General features: G+C 47.2%; 1 protein-coding gene across 2 annotated transcripts in view; it reads left to right on the top strand.

Annotated features, from left to right (window-relative positions):
* Positions 1-22,315, top strand: part of PYROXD2 (pyridine nucleotide-disulphide oxidoreductase domain 2) — a 93,299-nt gene that overhangs the window by 19,722 nt on the left and 51,262 nt on the right. For both annotated transcript variants that reach the window (XM_040361283.1, XM_040361282.1), the window contains exons 3-5: positions 2,952-3,045; positions 3,883-3,956; positions 17,538-17,690. In XM_040361283.1, the coding sequence (XP_040217217.1) occupies positions 2,952-3,045; positions 3,883-3,956; positions 17,538-17,690 (321 nt within the window). The remainder of the gene's footprint in view (positions 1-2,951; positions 3,046-3,882; positions 3,957-17,537; positions 17,691-22,315) is intronic.

The following is a 22,315-nucleotide window of genomic DNA, read 5'->3' as shown; positions in this document are numbered from 1 at the left end:
AGCTCCCATTATATGGGATACCATGATCTGTTCCCTGATTAGCTCCCATTATATGGGATACCATGACCTGTTCCCTGATTAGCTCCCAATATATGGGATACCATGAGCACAAATTATTACATGGTCTATAAATATAATCATGCTGTGGACTGGAAAAGAAAGAGGCATGCCAGTGATACTCTGTTCTAACGCTAACAGGTGCAGAGACATAAAGGTTTCGCATACATCCCCGTCCTACCTCCGTTATCAACTAACAGACCATACACGCTATTGGATACATGCTCTAGAATTTTTATGATCTGGCTAAGGGTAGACACCTAATGTAATGCACCTCATCCCAAAATGTAATTAGAGAACGAAGGAGGGAAAACGGGACTATAGCGGTGCTGTTAAACTAGTATCAAACACAATGGAAGACTCAGTTGCCATTTAATAAAAAGTATACAATACATTTTATTAGTAAATTATACAAAATTAGTAAAATTAGAGCAGTATCACTGAATCAATTCATGGTAGGGTGATTCCAAAGTGGTGGTTGCATCAGTTGTGGGCTGAGAAGATCATACGTAGTCCCTACGTGTTTCGCCTATTGGGGCTTCGTCAGGGGAAGTATGTCTCAACCGTCTATACAGGTAGCAACTAAAGAAGGCAAAAAACAGAATTACCACTTAGAAATTAATCATTATAAACTTTTATTTAGAATTGGAGGTCCACCTGTAAACAAGTCCACACGTGAAAGAAGAAGGCAACTTACCAACCAAGGCCCTAGTGTTCCTAGGTGATAAAAGTGAAAAGAGGGGCAAAAAAGGAAAGACGCGCCCCACAGGTAGGTGGGTGGATGGAAAACCACCCTCACGGCAGGGAAGGACCAGACTCCGAGCAACCAGCCACCCCCACAGTGAGTGCTGAAAAGACCTAGCCAAAAGAACTAGCCTGTGGGTGGTTGGTTGCTCAGAGTCTGGTCCTTCCCTGCCGCGAGGGTGGTTTTCCATCCACCCACCTACCTGTGGGGTGTCTTTCCTTTTTTGCCCCTCTTGTATGTCTCAACCGTCTATACAGGTAGCAACTAAAAAAGGCAAAAAACAGAATTACCACTTAGAAATTAATCATTATAAATAAGTCCACAAGTGAAAGGAGAAGGCAACTTACCAACCAAGGCCCTAGTGTCCCTTGGTGATGAAAGGGAAACGAGGGGCAATAAAGGAAAGACGCCTCACAGGTAGGTGGGTGGATGGAACACCACTGGCGGCAGGGAAGGACCAGACTCTGAGCAACCAACCACCCACAGGCTAGTTCTTTTGGCTAGGTCTTTTCAGCACTCACTGTGGGGGTGGCTGGTTGCTCGGAGTCTGGTCCTTCCCTGCCGTGAGGGTGGTTTTCCATCCACCCACCTACCTGTGGGGCGTCTTTCCTTTTTTGCCCCCCTTTTCACTTTCATCACCTAGGAACACTAGGGCCTTGGTTGGTAAGTTGCCTTCTCCTTTCACTTGTGGACTTGTTTACAGGTGGACCTCCAATTCTGAAAAAAAGTTTATAATGATTAATTTCTAAGTGGTAATTCTGTTTTTTTGCCTTTATTAGTTGCTACCTGTATAGACAGTTGAGACATACTTCCCCTGACGAAGCCCCAATGGGCGAAACATGTAGGGACTACGTATGATCTTCTCAGCCCACAACTGATGCAACCACCACTTTGGAATCACCCTACCGTGAATTGATTCAGTGATACTGCTCTAAGTTTACTAATTTTGTATAATTTACTAATAAAATGTATTGTATACTTTTTATTAAATGGTAACTGAGTCTTCCATTGTGTTTGATACTAGTTTAACAGCACCGCTATAGTCCAGGTTTCCCTCTTTTCGTTCTCTATTGGATACATATAAAAAGTTTGGCTTTAGGTTTACTTTATCCACATTCAGCCCCGGACCATTTGGCTGCCCAAAGACCGGGCCACTTTTTGCGATTCGGCACTGTGTCGCTTTAACTGACAATTGCGCGGTCGTGCGACGTAGCTCCCAAACAAAATTGACGACCTTTTTTCCCCACAATCAGAGCTTCCTTTTGGTAGTATTTGATCACCTCTGCGTTTTTTTTTCTTTTTTGCGCTATAAACAAAAATAGAGCGACAATTTTGAAAAACAACTAATATTTTTTACTTTTTGCTATAATAAATATCCCCCCAAAAAAATATATATACCGTATTTATCGCGGTATAACGCGCTCCCGCGTATACCGCGCACCCCTAAAGTTGCCACGAATCCTGTGGATAAAAAGTTTTTTTTGTACTTACAGTTTTGGTGTCTTGCGCGGCGTCCATCGGCGGCCTCGTCAGGTCCGGCGTCCGTCTGCGGCTTCGGGTGTCCTCTTCGTCGGGTCCGGCGTCCTTCTGCGGCTTCGGGTGTCCTCCTCGTCGGGTCCGGCGTCCGTCTGCGGCTTCGGGTGTCCTCTTCGTCGGGTCCGGCGTCCTTCTGCGGCGTCCTCCCCGCTCGTTTCCCGTGCCGAGTTTAAATACTGCACCAACATATACAGAGCGCAGTACACTCGTGTATTGTAGGGCAGGCTCGGCAACTCTCGCGCTGACGTCCTGTACGTCCAGGACGTGAGCGCGGAAGGAGCCGAGACTGCCCAACTATACCCGAGTGTACTGCACTCGGTATATGTCGGCGCAGTATTTAAACTCGGCGCGGGAAAGCGGGTATCAGCGTATACCGCGCACCCACGATTTTGCCCTGATTTTCAGGGCAAAAAAGTGCGCGGTATACGCCGATAAATACGGTATATATATATATATATATATATATATATATCAGCCCAAATTTCGGGCTGAAATGGGACCTGAACCGGTGAACCAGCACACACCGGACCCCTGCTGTGTGCCTTCTGCTCGTATAAGTGTTCTGTACACAGAGAAAAAAAAAATCCTGATCATGTTTTCTGTCATTTAATAGGCGGCTTATCTGCAGAAATCTGGACTGAGCGCTGTGGTTCTCGAAAGAAGACATGTGATTGGAGGAGCAGCAGTGACAGAAGAGATCATTCCAGGTAGATTCCCCTCTCCTTAGTGGTACATTGTTATTCTCAAAAAACACAACATTGCTGGTTTGTAAATAATATTCTGTGGGTTCAGAGGCGGCTCTTTAATTAGGCGGTCGCCTAAGGCCTCACGCTCACAAGGGCATCGCGGCCGCCTAACTTACCCAATGCATTACTGCAGTTTTGAGGGACAGGGGACCTTAACGCTGCTGTGCTCAGGCAGCATTAAGAGCCCAGCGTCCCTAACATCCAGTGAATACCCACCTTGTGACGTGAATGACTCAGCCTGCCTCAGTCAATGATGTCACAAGGGGGCGGGTTCACCAGTGGACCTCACACCAGGTGGCCCCCGCCCCTTAGTTATTAAAGAGCAGGATCTGGGGGCCGCCTTGTTAAAGGGGGCTTCCAGATTCTGATAAGCCTCCTGCCCGCAGACCCCCAAAACCACTGGCCAGGGTTGTGGGGAAGAGGCTCTTGTCCTTGAATTATTTTTCCCATCATGGGTGTGAGTGGGGCCCCATGTCAAGTTTTGCCTAAGGCCTCACAAAGCCTAGAGCCGCCTCTGAATACCCAATCACGGTCAGAGGAAATAAAAAAAAAATGTAGTTTTGGATAATGAAGTATGCAGAGGGGATTTTTCCCTTAGCTGAGGTGAAGCTCTGCTGAGAGAAACCATTCGATTCCCCCAATCACTCTAAGCGGCATTAATGGAGGCATCTCCCTTGTCAGCCATTGTATTCCGATTATAGAAACTCCTACTGCGCTCAGAATACCTGAACATCTGTTAGGATAATACATGGATAGGCAGTACGTCTCCTCTATAGACTGTTGTATTGCTTCTTCTAGGTTTTAAATTCTCCAGAGCGTCATATCTGCTCAGCCTCCTGAGACCGCAGATTTATAAAGACTTGGAGCTGAAGGTAAGGAGTCTCTCCATCCAGACATATGGGAGCTGCCCCCTTCTGAACTGCCCCCTTCTGAACTGCCCCCTTCTGAACTGCCCCCTTCTGAACTGCCCCCTTCTGAACTGACTTCCTTCTGAAGGCCCACGCTCCAGGGTTTTCATTCTTTTGTCTTTTCTCCTTTTTAAAGTACTCCTCTCTGGTTGTGTGCTCCTCTCTTTACATGTTGCACTCTCTTATCTAGGAGCAGTCTAGTGTCCTGCCTAGCAGTCCTGTCTAGTTACATGCTCCTCTCTGGTTTCATACTCCTCTATGGTTACATGCTCCTCTCTGGTTTCATACTCCTCTCTGGTTACATCTTCTCTGGTGCATCTAGTTACGTGCTCCTCTCTATTCACATGCTCCTCTCTGGTTGCATGCTCCTCTCTATTCACATGCTCCTTTCTGGTTACATTCTCCTCTCTGGTTACATGCTCCTCTCTGGTTGCATGCTCCTCTCTATTCACATGCCCCTCTCTAATTTCATGCTCCTCTCTGGTTACATGCTCCTCTCTGGTTACATGCTCCTCTCTGGTTACATTCTCCTCTCTGGTTACATTCTCCTCTCTGGTTACATGCTCCTCTCTGGTTACATGCTCCTCTCTGGTTACATGCTCCTCTCTGGTTACATTCTCCTCTCTGGTTACATGCCCCTCTCTAATTTCATGCTCCTCTCTGGTTACATGCTCCTCTCTGGTTGCATGCTCCTCTCTGGTTACATGTTCCTCTCTGGTTACATTCTCCTCTCTGGTTACATTCTCCTCTCTGGTTACATGCTCCTCTCTGGTTACATTCTCCTCTCTGGTTACATGCTCCTCTCTGGTTACATTCTCCTCTCTGGTTACATTCTCCTCTCTGGTTACATTCTCCTCTCTGGTTACATGCTCCTCTCTGGTTACATGCTCCTCTCTGGTTACATTCTCCTCTCTGGTTACATGCTCCTCTCTGGTTACATGCTCCTCTCTGGTTACATGCTCCTCTCTGGTTACATGCTCCTCTCTGGTTACATTCTCCTCTCTGGTTACATGCTCCTCTCTGGTTACATGCTCCTCTATGGTTACATTCTCCTCTCTGGTTACATGCTCCTCTCTGGTTACATTCTTCTCTCTGGTTACATTCTTCTCTCTGGTTACATGCTCCCCTCTGGTTACATGCTCCTCTCTGGTTACATGCTCCTCTCTGGTTACATGCTCCTCTCTGGTTACATTCTCCTCTCTGGTTACATGCTCCTCTCTGGTTACATTCTTCTCTCTGGTTACATTCTTCTCTCTGGTTACATGCTCCTCTCTGGTTACATGCTCCTCTCTGGTTACATGCTCCTCTCTGGTTACATGCTCCTCTGTGGTTACATGCTCCTCTCTGGTTACATGCTCCTCTCTGGTTACATGCTCCTCTCTGGTTACATGCTCCTCTCTGGTTACATGCTCCTCTCTGGTTACATGCTCCTCTCTGGTTACATTCTTCTCTCTGGTTACATGCTCCTCTCTGGTTACATTCTCCTCTCTGGTTACATTCTTCTCTCTGGTTACATTCTCCTCTCTGGTTACATGCTCCTCTCTGGTTACATGCTCCTCTCTGGTTACATGCTCCTCTCTGGTTACATGCTCCTCTCTGGTTACATTCTTCTCTCTGGTTACATTCTCCTCTCTGGTTACATGCTCCTCTCTGGTTACATGCTCCTCTCTGGTTACATTCTTCTCTCTGGTTACATTCTCCTCTCTGGTTGCATTTGTTTCTCTAGTTCTATATTCCTCTCTGGTTACATTCTCCTCTCTGGTTACATTCTCCTCTCTGGTTACATTCTTCTCTCTGGTTACATGCTCCTCTCTGGTTACATTCTTCTCTCTGGTTACATTCTTCTCTCTGGTTACATTCTTCTCTCTGGTTACATGCTCCTCTCTGGTTACATGCTCCTCTCTGGTTACATGCTCCTCTCTGGTTACATGCTCCTCTCTGGTTACATGCTTTTCTCTGGTTACATTCTCCTCTCTGGTTACATGCTCCTCTCTGGTTACATTCTTCTCTCTGGTTACATTCTCCTCTCTGGTTACATGCTCCTCTCTGGTTACATGCTCCTCTATGGTTACATTCTCCTCTCTGGTTACATTCTCCTCTCTGGTTGCATGCTCCTCTCTGGTTACATTCTCCTCTCTGGTTTCATTCTCCTCTCTGGTTACATTCTCCTCTCTGGTTACATTCTCCTCTCTGGTTACATGCTCCTCTCTGGTTACATTCTCCTCTCTGGTTACATTCTCCTCTCTGGTTACATGCTCCTCTCTGGTTACATTCTCCTCTCTGGTTACATTCTTCTCTCTGGTTACATGCTCCTCTCTGGTTACATGCTCCTCTCTGGTTACATGCTCCTCTCTGGTTACATTCTCCTCTCTGGTTACATGCTCCTCTCTGGTTACATTCTTCTCTCTGGTTACATGCTCCTCTCTGGTTACATGCTCCTCTCTGGTTACATGCTCCTCTCTGGTTACATGCCCCTCTCTGGTTACATTCTTCTCTCTGGTTACATGCTCCTCTCTGGTTACATGCTCCTCTCTGGTTACATGCTCCTCTCTGGTTACATGCTCCTCTCTGGTTACATGCTCCTCTCTGGTTACATGCTCCTCTCTGGTTACATGCCCCTCTCTGGTTACATTCTTCTCTCTGGTTACATGCTCCTCTCTGGTTACATGCTCCTCTCTGGTTACATGCTCCTCTCTGGTTACATGCTCCTCTCTGGTTACATGCTCCTCTCTGGTTACATGCTCCTCTCTGGTTACATGCTTTTCTCTGGTTACATTCTCCTCTCTGGTTACATGCTCCTCTCTGGTTACATTCTTCTCTCTGGTTACATTCTCCTCTCTGGTTACATGCTCCTCTATGGTTACATGCTCCTCTCTGGTTACATGCTCCTCTATGGTTACATTCTCCTCTCTGGTTACATTCTCCTCTCTGGTTGCATGCTCCTCTCTGGTTACATTCTCCTCTCTGGTTTCATTCTCCTCTCTGGTTACATTCTCCTCTCTGGTTACATTCTCCTCTCTGGTTACATGCTCCTCTCTGGTTACATTCTCCTCTCTGGTTACATTCTCCTCTCTGGTTACATGCTCCTCTCTGGTTACATTCTCCTCTCTGGTTACATTCTTCTCTCTGGTTACATGCTCCTCTCTGGTTACATGCTCCTCTCTGGTTACATGCTCCTCTCTGGTTACATGCTCCTCTCTGGTTACATGCTCCTCTCTGGTTACATGCTCCTCTCTGGTTACATGCTCCTCTCTGGTTACATGCTCCTCTCTGGTTACATGCTCCTCTGTGGTTACATGCTCCTCTCTGGTTACATTCTCCTCTCTGGTTACATGCTCCCCTCTGGTTAAATGCTTTTCTCTGGTTACATTCTCCTCTCTGGTTAAATGCTCCTCTCTGGTTACATTCTCCTCTCTGGTTACATGATCATCTATGGTTACATTCTTCTCTCTGGTTACATTCTCCTCTCTGGTTACATGCTCCTCTCTGGTTACATGCTCCTCTCTGGTTACATGCTCCTCTCTGGTTACATTCTCCTCTCTGGTTACATGCTCCTCTCTGGTTACATGCTCCTCTCTGGTTACATTCTCCTCTCTGGTTACATGCTCCTCTCTGGTTACATGCTCCTCTCTGGTTACATTCTTCTCTCTGGTTACATTCTTCTCTCTGGTTACATTCTCCTCTCTGGTTACATGCTCCTCTCTGGTTACATGCTCCTCTCTGGTTACATTCTTCTCTCTGGTTACATTCTTCTCTCTGGTTACATTCTCCTCTCTGGTTACATGCTCCTCTCTGGTTACATTCTCCTCTCTGGTTACATTCTCCTCTCTGGTTACATTCTTCTCTCTGGTTACATGCTCCTCTCTGGTTACATTCTCCTCTCTGGTTACATGCTCCTCTCTGGTTACATTCTCCTCTCTGGTTACATTCTCCTCTCTGGTTACATTCTTCTCTCTGGTTACATGCTCCTCTCTGGTTACATGCTCCTCTCTGGTTACATTCTCCTCTCTGGTTACATTCTCCTCTCTGGTTACATTCTTCTCTCTGGTTACATGCTCCTCTCTGGCTACATGCTCCTCTCTGGCTACATGCTCCTCTCTGGTTACATTCTCCTCTCTGGTTACATTCTCCTCTCTGGTTACATGCTCCTCTCTGGTTACATGCTCCTCTCTGGTTACATTCTCCTCTCTGGTTACATTCTTCTCTCTGGTTACATGCTCCTCTCTGGTTACATTCTTCTCTCTGGTTACATTCTTCTCTCTGGTTACATGCTCCTCTCTGGTTACATGCTCCTCTCTGGTTACATGCTCCTCTCTGGTTACATTCTCCTCTCTGGTTACATGCTCCTCTCTGGTTACATGCTCCTCTCTGGTTACATGCTCCTCTCTGGTTACATGCTCCTCTGTGGTTACATGCTCCTCTCTGGTTACATGCTCCTCTCTGGTTACATGCTCCTCTCTGGTTACATGCTCCTCTCTGGTTACATTCTTCTCTCTGGTTACATGCTCCTCTCTGGTTACATTCTCCTCTCTGGTTACATTCTTCTCTCTGGTTACATGCTTCTCTCTGGTTACATTCTTCTCTCTGGTTACATGCTCCTCTCTGGTTACATTCTCCTCTCTGGTTACATTCTCCTCTCTGGTTACATTCTCCTCTCTGGTTACATTCTCCTCTCTGGTTACATTCTCCTCTCTGGTTACATGCTCCTCTCTGGTTACATGCTCCTCTCTGGTTACATGCTCCTCTCTGGTTACATTCTTCTCTCTGGTTACATTCTCCTCTCTGGTTACATGCTCCTCTATGGTTACATGCTCCTCTATGGTTACATGCTCCTCTATGGTTACATGCTCCTCTCTGGTTACATGCTCCTCTCTGGTTGCATTCTCCTCTCTGGTTACATGCTCCTCTATGGTTACATGCTCCTCTCTGGTTACATGCTCCTCTCTGGTTACATTCTCCTCTCTGGTTACATGCTCCTCTCTGGTTACATGCTCCTCTCTGGTTGCATGCTCCTCTCTGGTTACATTCTCCTCTCTGGTTACATTCTCCTCTCTGGTTACATTCTTCTCTCTGGTTACATGCTCCTCTCTGGTTACATGCTCCTCTCTGGTTACATTCTCCTCTCTGGTTACATTCTCCTCTCTGGTTTCATTCTCCTCTCTGGTTACATTCTCCTCTCTGGTTACATTCTCCTCTCTGGTTACATTCTCCTCTCTGGTTACATTCTCCTCTCTGGTTACATGCTCCTCTCTGGTTACATTCTCCTCTCTGGTTACATGCTCCTCTCTGGTTACATTCTCCTCTCTGGTTACATTCTCCTCTCTGGTTACATTCTTCTCTCTGGTTACATGCTCCTCTCTGGTTACATTCTCCTCTCTGGTTACATGCTCCTCTCTGGTTACATGCTCCTCTCTGGTTACATGCTCCTCTGTGGTTACATGCTCCTCTGTGGTTACATTCTCCTCTCTGGTTACATTCTCCTCTCTGGTTACATTCTCCTCTCTGGTTACATTCTCCTCTCTGGTTACATTCTCCTCTCTGGTTACATGCTCCTCTCTGGTTAAATGCTTTTCTCTGGTTACATTCTCCTCTCTGGTTACATGCTCCTCTCTGGTTACATGCTCCTCTCTGGTTACATGGTCCTCTCTGGTTACATGCTCCTCTCTGGTTACATGCTCCTCTCTGGTTACATGCTCCTCTCTGGTTGCATGCTCCTCTCTGGTTACATGCTCCTCTCTGGTTACATGCTCCTCTCTGGTTACATTCTCCTCTCTGGTTACATTCTCCTCTCTGGTTACATTCTCCTCTCTGGTTACATGCTCCTCTCTGGTTACATGCTCCTCTCTGGTTACATTCTTCTCTCTGGTTACATTCTTCTCTCTGGTTACATGCTCCCCTCTGGTTACATTCTCCTCTCTGGTTACATTCTCCTCTCTGGTTACATGCTCCTCTCTGGTTACATGCTCCTCTCTGGTTACATTCTCCTCTCTGGTTACATTCTCCTCTCTGGTTACATTCTCCTCTCTGGTTACATTCTTCTCTCTGGTTACATTCTCCTCTCTGGTTACATTCTCCTCTCTGGTTACATTCTCCTCTCTGGTTACATTCTCCTCTCTGGTTACATTCTCCTCTCTGGTTGCATGCTCCTATATGGTTACATGCTCCTCTCTGGTTACATGCTCCTCTCTGGTTACATGCTCCTCTCTGGTTACATTCTCCTCTCTGGTTACATTCTCCTCTCTGGTTACATGCTCCTCTCTGGTTACATGCTCCTCTCTGGTTACATTCTTCTCTCTGGTTACATGCTCCTCTCTGGTTGCATGCTCTTCTCTAGTTCTATCATCTATGGTTCTATGTTCCTCTGGTAGTATACTCCTTTCTGATAACATGCCGCCATCAGGAATTATGGGGCCCCTTACACAGCTTCAGGCATGGCCCCCTGGAACAGAGAACCGGGGGGGGGGGGGGGGTGCGTGCCACTGCCTCAAAAAAAAAATATATATATACATTTTTTTTATTTATATATACCGTATTTATTGGGGTATAGCGCGCTCCCGCGTATAGCACGCACCCCTAAAGTTGGCCAGAAATTCCTGTGGAAAAAAGGATTACAGTTTTGGTGTCTTGCGCGGCGTCCATCGGTGGCCTCGTCGGGTCCGGCGTCCGTCTGCGGCTTCGGGTGTCCTCTTCGTCGGGTCCGGCGTCCTTCTGCTGCATCCTCCTCGCTCGTTTCCCGATTTCCCGCGCCGAGTTTGAATACTGCGCCGGTATAAACCGAGCGCAGTACACTCGGGCAGGCTCGGCTACTGTCGCGCTCAGGTCCTGTACGTCCAGGACGTGAGCGCGGGAGGAGCCGAGACTGCCCGACTATACACGAGTGTACTGCGCTCGGTATATGCCGGCGCAGTATTCAAACTCGGCGCGGGAAAGCGGGTATCGGCGTATATCGCGCACCCACGATTTTGCCCTGATTTTCAGGGCAAAAAAGTGCGCGGTATACGCCAATAAATACGGTATATTATAAAAAAAAAATGTATAATTTTTTTTTTTTTTTTAAAGGGGAAGTCTAGATGAGGAGGAAGGTCTAACAGCTGCATCTTCACCAGTCACCTTCCATATATCTATTCTGGCAGCTTCTCTATATACTGTAGATAGGAAATGTATGAAATTGCTGTGTTGACCTCATAGGGCCAGATCCACAAAGAAATCACGCCGGCTTATCTATTGATACGCCGCGTAATTTCAAAGTTCCCGCATCCACAAAACAAGATACGACAGAATGAGGGATCGATCCAACAGGCGTACGTCTTAGTACGCCGTGGGATCGTAGGTGTATATTTACGCTGGCCGCTAGGTGGCGTTTCCGTCAAATTCCGCGTCGAGTATGCAAATTAGCTAGATACGGCGATCCACGAACGTACGTCCGGGCGGCGCATTTTTTTACGTCGTTTGCGTTCTGCTTTTTTCCCGCCATATAGTTATAGCTGCTATATGGTGGCGTACTCAATGTTAAGTATGGCCGTCGTTTGCGTAAGTCGTTCGCGAATAGGGATTTGCGTAGAATGACGTCACCGTCGTAAGCATTGGCTTGTTCCGGTTTAATTTCGAGCATGCGCACTGGGATACCCCCACGGACGGTGCATGCACCGTTCAAAAAACAACGTCGTTTACGTCGGGTCACAGCGTATTTACATAAAACACGCCCCCATCACATCGATTTCAATTGTGCGCCCTTACGCCGCCAAAGATGCACTGCGCCTCCGTAAATTACGGCGCGGATTCTTTGAGGATTTCGAAGAAAAAAAAAAGTAAGTTACGGCGGCGTAGTGTATCTTAGATACGCTACGCCCGGCGGAATTATCTACCCCATAGAGAGTTGTGTTTCTCTGAAGGCTGAGAGATCCATGTAGCTCGGGAAGTCTTTGTTATACGGGGGAGGGGGGTGTTCTGTCCTCCATCCATCCCAGTCACTGCTGTGAATTAAATCATGACATATTTAGTCATTCAGTAATAATAATTCTGTTCTCGGTGACGGGGCCACATAGTGAAATCTCCAAGGAGCCGATACTTCCTAATTCTTTGTAATGTGTGAATTTGTGTGGAAGTCGTGCGCTGAATGTCCTCGGCCCAACTTCCACTTCTAATTCACTATTTAAATCATTTAGATATTTGCTGCTCATAAGATCCAGCAGCCAAGCTTAGTATTTTTTTATTAATTTTTTAATCTGCAAGTCAACACAGTGGGCCGGATTTTATTGCATGCACTAATCGTGTGAAAGTTATGGGCCGCGCATCTTTCTGCTGGCGTAGCGCATCCCATATGCGCTACGCCGACGTAACATAGAGAGGCAAGAACAGTATTCACAAAGCACTTGCTCCCTTTGTTGCGCCAGCGTAACGTAAATTGGCCGGCGTAAGCCCGCCTAATTCAAAGTAGGAAGGTAGTGGGCGTGATCTATTAAAACGAACGGTGACCCCATGCAAATGATGGTCCGATCGAACGGCGCATGCGCCGTACCGTGGACGCATCCCAGTGCGCATGCTCAGAATCACGTCTAAAATACTCCATAAGATACGTCGAATCACTGTCTACGACGTGACGTAAGCTACGCCCAGCCCTATTCACGTAGTCCTACGTAAACAACGTAAAATTTGACGGCTGTTCCGTCGTCCATACCTTTGCATGGGATGCACCTCCTTTAGGTGGAATAACTTTACGCCGGACATACGCCTTACGCAAACGGCGTATATTACAGCGACGGGCGCAAGTACGTTCGTGAATCGGCGTATCTCGGTCATTTGCATATTCTACGCGTAAATCAATGGAAGCGCCCCTTGCGGCCAGCGTAAATATGCGCCCAAGATACGACGGTGTAGGAGACTTACGTCGGTCCGATCAAGCCAAAATTCAGGCGTATCTTGTTTCAAGAATAAGGCGCATAGATACGGCAGCGCATCCTAGAACTTACGCGGTGTATCAGAAGATACGTCGGCGTAAGTCGTACGTGAATCTGGCCCTATGAGTGCAACTATTATGCTGCGTACACACGATCATTTTTCGGCATGAAAAAAAATTTGTTTTTCAAAAACGTAATTTAAAATGATTGTGTGTGGGCTTCACCAAATTTTTCAGGTTCTGAAAAACGACAAAAAAAAAATTCATCACGCTGTAACAGACAGAAAATCACGAATCGTCTTTTACTAACACGGAATCAGCTAAAGCAGCCCCAAGGGTGGCGCCATCCGCATGGAACTTCCCCTTTATAGTGCCGTTCTACGCGTTGTACGTCACCGCGCTTTGCTAGAGCATTTTTTAAAAACGATGGTGTGTGGGCAACGTCGTTTTAATGATGAAGTTGGAAAAACTTCGTTTTTTTTCGTGCCGAAAAATGATCGTGTGTACACGGCATAAGTTATTTTTATTCTTATTGGGCACAGATGGGCTTTGTTTTTTTTTGTTTTTTTTTTACCAAACGCATAAAAACGCAGGTTAGCGTTCCAAAAAAACAACTTTACAATTATGGCAAAGGTAAAAGTGGTCTGTAATGCCGCTAAAACACGATAATTTTTCGGCATGAAAAAAAATGGCCTTTTTTAAAAACGTCATTTAAAATCATCATGTGTGGGCTTCACATCGTTTTTCGGCTTCTGAAAAACGACAAAAAAAAAATCGAATATGCTGCATTTTTAACGTTGTTTTAAAAAATTTCGTTTTTCGGGTTGTAAAAAATGATCGTGTGTGGGCTAAAATGACGTTTTAAACTTGCGCATGCTCAGAAGCAAAGTATGAGACGGGAGCGCTCGTTCTGGTAAAACTACCGTTCATAATGGAGTAAGCACATTCATCACGCTGTAACAGACAGAAAAGCGCGAATCGTCTTTTACCAACACGGAATCAGCTAAAGCAGCCCCAAGGCGAATAGAACTTCCCCTTTAGAGTGCCGTCGTACGTGTTGTACGTCACCGCGCTTTTTTCAGCATTTTTTTAAAACGATGGTGTGTGGGCAACTTCGTTTTCAATGATGAAGTTGGAAAAACTTTGTTTTTTGGACATGCTGAAAAACAATGCAGCAATTTTCATGCCAAAAAACGATCGTGTGTACGCGGCATTAGGGTTTACAACCACTTTAATGGCCTTTCCTTACACAGGCTCCTCCTCCCCTTCAGTCTATTCGGAATTCTGCTGCTAGACTAATACACCTCACTAACCGATCCGTGACTGCTGCCCCTCTCTGACAATCCCTTCACTGGCTTCCCCTAACTTAAAGTATAAAATTAAAAATTACTAACCATAACATACAAGGCCATTCACAACATCGCCCCCCATCTACATCACCAACCTCATCTGCAGATATCGTCCCCTCTGCTCCTCCCATGCTCGCCTTCAGGACTTCTCCAGAGCCTCTCCCATCCTCTGGAACTCCCTGCCCCAGGAATGTCCGATCAGCACCTAACCTCTCCACCAGTGGCGCCTGGTGCTCAACATTTTTGGGGGGGGCGCAAACAAAGAAAAAAAATACATTGATGGGCACAGCCTCACTGTGCCCATCAAACGCAGCCACTGTGCCCATCAATTGTCGTCACTGTGCCCATCAGTTGTCGCCACTATGCAATGCCATCAATTGTCGCCACTGTGCCATCAATTGTTGCCACTGTGCCATGTCATCAAACTCAGCCACTGTGCCATCAATTGTCGCCACTGTGCCATCAATCGTCGCCACTGTGCCATTCCATCAAACGCAGCCACTGTGCCCATCAATTGTCGTCACTGTGCCCATCAGTTGTTGCCACTGTGCAATGCCATCAATTGTCGCCACTGTGCCATCAATTGTTGCCACTGTGCCATGTCATCAAACTCAGCCACTGTGCCATCAATTGTCGCCACTGTGCCATCAATTGTCGCCACTGTGCCATCAATCGTCGCCACTGTGCCATTACATCAAACGCAGCCACTGTGCCATCAATTGTCGCCACTGTGCCATGCCATCAAACGCAGCCACTGTGCCATGCCATCAAACGCAGCCACTGTGCCCATCAATTGTCGCCACTGTGCCCATCAATTGTCGCCACTGTGCTTTGCCATTAATTGTCGCCAGCCGTAACATGCTGCCAGTTTGTCCCCCACCCCCGCACAGGCACTTACCTTTTTCGGGTCAGCCTGGCCATCCTCCCTCCGCGATCCCTCAATGTCTTCTCCCGCCCTCGATGTTGCTTCAGCCAATCAGGTTACCGGTAACCAGACGCGTTGAACCTGATTGGCTGAAACGCGTGTCAGTGTTAACCAGGGAACGCACACCTGTGCACCCTCTGGTTAACTATTTGGAAGCCAATTAGACCCCACAGGCTGTTATCGGAAAGCCGCTGGCTCTGATAGACACTTCCAAAACCAACCAACTGCTGTTATTCAGATGGCCGGCACTCACCAGGGGGCTGGCCATCAGAATAGTGGGTGGCAGCGGCGCCGGCGACAATGCATGAAGCTATGTATTGTTGACTCGAGTGACGGTGCAGGAGCGAGAAGGGGCGACGCTCCTGCGCTCCCTTATTTTGGACGATCCGCCACTGCTCTCCACCTTTTAGGTGATCCCTGAAAACTAATTTATTCAGGGAAACCTATCCCACACCCACCTAACAACTGTACCCGAGCCACCCCCATCAAATTCTCTGCAGCTTTTACCCTTTTGTACCACCACCCCCTCCCTTTAGAATGTAAGCCCTACGAGCTGAGCCCTCCTGTCCCTTCTGTATTGAACTGTAATTGTGCTGCCCCCCTTATACATTGTAAACCGCTGCGTAAACTGTTGGCGCTATATAAATCGTATCTAATAATAATAATAATAATGGACCTACTAGTCCTCTTGTATCAAATTGTATTGTAACTGTATTGTCTCCCTTTATATTGAAAAATTGTTGGAGCGATATAAATCCTGTGTAATAATATTCACAATAACTGGATGCAAACAGATGTGAGAGCAACACTGCACCACCAATACTAAAATTACTGTATGAGACAAAGAACAAACAAAAGGCAATGCAAACGAAACAAGACAACATAGAATTATATTACATTGCAATTGATATAAGCAAACAATCTCACCCGTCTAAGATTTATTCTCCTTACGTTCGCCTGTGCTGGCCTGGGTCTCTTCCTCTCACATTCTGTCAGGGAACCAACCATGGAAGAACTGGCAGACCTGTCTTGCACGGACCAACGAGCACATTGCGCATGCGCGCATACGGGCAACAACACCGTAAATTCAGTGTTCTTTACTGAGCATGCGCGTGCGCCAGTACGCACGCAATGCGGGCGGGACTCCTGGCGTCAGTGCCCTATTTAAAGCTTGCTTCAGCAGTTGCCAACTGCTGCATGATCTTCAGCCTTTGTGATCCTGAGCTCTTGTTCCTGTTTTCCTGTGTTCCTTTTGACGACCCGGCTTGCCTGACCAGTCTTCTTCGTGCATGACCCCCGGCTTGTCTCTCGGCTTACCCTTTATCGTGTTCCTGTCTGCTTGTTCCAGTGACCTAGGCTTGCCTTCTGACCTGCTCCAGTCACTTCCTGCTCCCAGTGTATGACCTCGGCTTGCCTTCTGACCTGCTCCAGTCACTCCCTGCTCCCAGTGTATGACCTCGGCTTGCCTTCTGACCTGCTCCAGTCACTCCCTGCTCCCAGTGTATGACCTCGGCTTGCCTTCTGACCTGCTCCAGTCACTTCCTGCTCCCAGTGTATGACTTCGGCTTGCCTTCTGACCTGCTCCAGTCACCTCCTGCTCCCAGTGTATGACCTCAGCTTGCCTTCTGACCTGCTCCAGTCACTTCCTGCTCCCAGTGTATGACCTCGGCTTGCCTTCTGACCTGCTCCAGTCACTTCCTGCTCCCAGTGTATGACCTCGGCTTGCCTTCTTACCTGCTCCAGTCACTTCCTGCTCCCAGTGTATGACCTTGGCTTGCCTTCTGACCTGCTCCAGTCACTTCCTGCTCCCAGTGCATGACCTTGGCTTGCCTTCTGACCTGCTCCAGTCACTTCCTGCTTCCTGTGTATGACTACCGGCTTGGCTCCTGACTCCGCCCCTGGGTTTTCCTGCCAGTCTACCTCATCTGGTACTTCCGTGGTACCCCTGCCTGACTACGTATCCTGGTATACAGCTGATCTCCAACATCTACTCAGCAAGTCGCAGCTGGCAACCCCTGCATCTCTGGGCATAGCACCCCCTGTGTCACCTCCAGGGGGCGTTCTGCACTTAGTCGCAAGGGAAGCCCTCTCAGCACTTCGGCCCCTGGTAAGGTACGTGACACATTCTCTATTACCGTGTCTCTCATTGGAGATCAGTATACAGCAAGCTACATATATGTTCATTTACTATAGATTGGAATCATTGAAAGGTTTGTCAATCAATCAGAAACTTGCCTTGTTTCGCAATGTGATCTTCATGGCTGTGACTTCATCTCGTTGTTTATGCATCTTTGGTATTTAGATCTTCATTATAGAATATTCTCTGTATGTATTCTACGAAATGTATTTCTGTTCTTTCTGTAATTGTTTTCCAGAGACATGGGTTGAAAATTTATTTTCGTGATCCTCATTCATTTACTCCATTGTTGGAGAATGTGAAGGGGCGTCCACCAAGGTCTCTAACTCTCGGGGCGGATATGGTGAAGAACCAACAGCAGATCGCTCAGTTTTCGAAGAAAGATGCCGAGGTAAGGGGACTGTGTACTATGGTGTACATATGGCATATGTATAGTATGGTGTATATATGGCGTATGTATAGTATCGTATGGTGTATATATGGCATATGTATAGTATGGTGTATATATGGCATATGTATAGTATGGTGTATATATGGCATATGTATAGTATGGTGTATATATGGCATATGTACAGTGGGGATCGAAAGTTTGGGCACCCCAGGTAAAAAGTTGTATTAATTTGCATAACGAAGCCAAGGAAAGATGGAAAAAATCTCCAAAAGGCATCAAATTACAGATTAGACATTCTTATAATATGTCAAAAAAAGTTAGATTTTATTTCCATCATTTACACTTTCAAAATTACAGAAAACAAAAAAATGGCGTCTGCAAAAGTTTGGGCACCCTGCAGAATTTATAGCATGCACTGCCCCCTTTGCAAAGCTGAGAGCTGCCAGTGTCATGGATTGTTCTCAATCATCGTCTGGGAAGACCAGGTGATGTCAATCTCAAAGGTTTTAAATGCCCAGACTCATCTGACCCTCCCCCAACAATCAGCACCATGGGTTCTTCTAAGCAGTTGTCTAGAAAACTGAAAGTGAAAATAGTTGTCGCTCACAAAGCTGGAGAAGCTATAAGAAGATAGCAAAGCGTTTTCAGATGTCAATATCCTCTGTTCGGAATGTAATTAAGAAATGGCAGTCATCAGGAACAGTGGAAGTTAAAGCAAGAACTGGAAGACCAAGAAAAATATCAGACAGAACAGCTCACAGGATTGTGAGAAAAGCAATTCAAAACCCACCTTTGACTGCTCGATCCCTCCAGAAAGATCTGGCAGACACTGGAGTTGTGGTACACTATTCCACTATAAAGAGATATTTGTACAAGTATGTACTCCCACTGCACCGCCGCCGAAAAGGAAAACCCAACACACCATGGCACACCCGCGTTCCAACACAAGGGCAGGGTGGCAACACCACCTGCAGGCATCAAGGGAAACTACCAAGCAGTACCACAGCCAGAACAGAGGCAAACGTGGGTTGATCAAACAGGTCTGGGCCCAAGTACTGGCCCAGATCTCCCCTAAATTTAAAATAGCGCCCCCTAGAATTGGAGCGGGCACTACAATAGTATGGTGTATGTATGGCATATGTATAGTATGGTGTAAGCATAGGGTGTGCACCTCAAAACTAAAACACACGTGTGTGTATCTCTACATATGAATACACACATACATACACTTGTTTAATAAATGTAAACAAACATTTTTAAAAGTTAAAAAAACATTTTTAAAGAGGAAGGCAACCCTCTCTAAAAATAGTAATAAAAAAAACACCCTGCAAGACAAAGGCATAATGAGCTAGTATAGCATAGCATACTAGCTCATTATGAATTACTTACCTGAGATCGAAGCCCCCGCAGCGATCCTCTGTCACCTCCTCCGTCGCCGCCATTATGCCCGTAGTGACTTCCGGATATTGCTGTTTTGGTGCTGTGACTGGCCGGAGCAGCGATGGCGTCACTACCGCGCATGTGCGCGGGTACCGCCACTAACGGCATGAACGCCGTTAGAAGCGGCACGCTCAGTGCGCCTGCGCTCGATGTCTACAGCGCCGCTATTTCTGCAAATATCTTCTAAACCTTTTAGGTTTGGGAGATATTTGTTGCACCTACAGGTGAGCCTTAATTTAGGTTTACCTCTAGGTTAAAGTGGTTGTAATGGGTTTACAACCACTTTAATGTTTTAATTAATTTTACATCTTATGGCAGAGCCAGTCAGAGCAAGAGAGAGGGTGAGAGAGAGCAGGAAAGTGGAGAAAATGACGGGGATGAGAAAGAGAGATGGTGAGAGAGATAGGGGAGGGAGAGAGAGGGAAAGTGGAGAAAGAGACGGGGTGAGAGTAAGAGAGGGGTGAGAGAGATGAGTAAGAGAGATAGAGAGAGAGGGGGTGAGAGGAAGAGAGGGGGAGGGAGAGAGAGAAGTAAGAGAGAGAGAGAGAGGGGTGAAAGGAAGAGAGGGGGAGAGAGAAGGAAGGGAGAGAGAGAGGGGGGAGGGGAGATAGAAGGGGTGAGAGAGAAGGAAAGTGGAGAAAGAGACGGGGTGAGAGAGAGGAGGGTAAGAGAGAGAGAGAGGTAGAGAGGGGTGAGAGAGAGAGAGGTAAGAGAGAGTGGGGGTGAAAGGAAGAGAGGGGGAGGAAGAGAGAGAGAGAGAGAAAAGGAAAGTGGAGAAAGAGACGTCAGTGAGATAGAGGGGGGTAAGAGAGAGAGAGGGGTAAGAGAGAGAGAGGAAGAGAGGGGGTGAGAGAGAGAAGTAAAGTGGAGAAAAAGACGGGGATGAGAAAGAGAGATAGGGGAGGGAGAGAGAGGGAAAGTGGAGAAAGAGACGGGGTGAGAGTAAGAAAGGGGTGAGAGAGATGAGTAAGAGAGATAGAGAGAGAGAGGGGGTGAGAGGAAGAGAGGGGGAGGGAGAGAGAGAAATAAGAGAGAGAGAGAGAGAGAGAGGGGTGAAAGGAAGAGAGGGGGAGAGAGAAGGAAGGGAGAGGGAGGGGGGGAGGGGAGATAGAAGGGGTGAGAGAGAAGGAAAGTGGAGAAAGAGACGGGTGAGAGAGAGGAGGGTAAGAGAGAGAGAGGTAGAGAGGGGTGAGAGAGAGAGAGAGGTAAGAGAGAGTGGGGGTGAAAGGAAGAGAGGGGGAGGAAGAGAGAGAGAAGGAAAGTGGAGAAAGAGACGTCAGTGAGATAGAGGGGGGTAAGAGAGAGAGAGGAAGAGAGGGGGTGAGAGAGAGAAGGAAAGTGGAGAAAGAGACGTCAGTGAGATAGAGGGGGGTAAGAGAGAGAGAGTGGGGTAAGAGAGAGAGGGGGTGAGAGGAAGAGAGGGGGGAAAGAGAGAGGGGGAGGGAGTGAGAGGGGGAGGGGGAGAGAGAAGGAAAGTGGAGAAAGAGACAGGGGTGAGAGAGAGAGGGGAAGAGAGGGGGTGAGAGAGAGAGGTAAAGTGGAGAAAGAGACGTCAGTGAGATAGAGGGGGGTAAGAGAGAGAGGAAGAGAGGTGGTGAGAGAGAGTGGGGTAAGAGAGAGAGGGGGTGAGAGGAAGAGAGAGGGGGATGGAGAGAGAGGGGGAGGGAGAGAGAGAAGGAAAGTGGAGAAAGAGACAGGGGTGAGACAGGGGTGAGAGAGAGGGGAAGAGAGGGGGTGAGAGAGTGAGAGAGGGGTGAGAGGAAGAGAGGGGGAGGGGGAGAGAGGGTATGAGAGCCACCACCATGTTTCACAGTGGGGATGGTGTGTTCAGGGTGATGTGCAGTGTTAGTTTTCCCCCCACACATAGCGTTTTGCTTTTAGGTTAAAAAGTTTAATTTTGGTGTCATGTGACCAGAGCACCTTCTTCCACATGTTTGCTGTGTCCCCTCCCCCACGTGGCTTCTCACAAACTGCAAACAGGACTTCTTCTGTCTTTCTTTCTCCAATGTCTTTCTTCTTGTCACTCTTCCATAAAGGGCAGATTTGTGGAGAGACCACTAATAGTTGTCCTGTGGACAGATTCTCCCCCCTGAGCTGTGGATCTCTGCAGCTCCTCCAGAGTTACCATGGACCTCTTGGCTGCTTCTCTGATGAATGCTCTCCTTGCCCGGCCCGGTCAGTTTAAGTGAACAGCAATGTCTTGGTAGGTTTGCAGTTGTGCCATACTCTTTCCATTTTCCGATGATGGATTGAACAGAAGCTCCGTGAGATGTTCAAAGCTTGGGATATTCTTTTTATAACCTAACCCTGCTTTATACTTCTCCACAACTTTATCCCTGACCTGTCTGGTGTGTTCCTTGGCCTTCATGATGCTGTTTGTTCACTAAGGTTCTCTAACAAACCTCTAAGGGCCTCACAGAACAGCCATATTTATTCTGAGAATAAATTACACGCAGGTGGACTCTATTTACTAATTAGGTGACTTCTGACGGCAATTGGTTCCACTAGATTCTAGTTAGGAGTAAAGGGGGCTGAATACAAATGCCCCCCCCCCCCCACTTTTCAGATATTTATCTGTAGAAAGTTTTGAAAACCATTTATCATTTTCCTTCCACTTCACAATTCTGTGCCACTTTGTGTTGGTCTATCAAATTAATTCCCAATAAAATACATTTACGTCTTTGATTGTAACATGACAGAATGTGGAGAATTTCAAGGGGTATGAATACTTTTTCAAGGCACTGTATTTTTAACACTGTCCTTTTACATAGGGATGTCCCATTATAAGGGATGACAGGTCACTGGATACCCACTGAACTTCTCCACCGAGAGGCACCCCACCCATTTCCACCAATCAGCACTGTACCTGTCTACTTCCTTACTGACCATTGCCAATGTGGCTGTACCCAAACTTTTGCACTTTGTAGAAGGGTACATCCCGCAGACGGCTGAACTCTCTAATCTGCAGGCACACCGCTAGAACAATGTTAACCACTTCCCGCCCGGTCAATAACAGATTGACGTCCGGGAAGTGGTTCTGAAATCCTGACTGGACGTCTATGGACGTCCTGCAGGATTTAATGCCGGCGCGCGCCCGTGGGGGCGCGCAGCGTGGCGATCGGTGATGCGGGGGTGTCAGTCTGACACCCTGCATCTCCGATCTCGGTAAAGAGCCTCCGGCGGAG

The sequence above is a fragment of the Rana temporaria genome, chromosome 8 (genome assembly GCF_905171775.1).
Source record: "Rana temporaria chromosome 8, aRanTem1.1, whole genome shotgun sequence".
NCBI lineage: Eukaryota > Metazoa > Chordata > Amphibia > Anura > Ranidae > Rana > Rana temporaria.
Note: the sequence above shows the minus strand (reverse complement) of the source record. Positions and strands in the feature narration are given on the sequence as shown.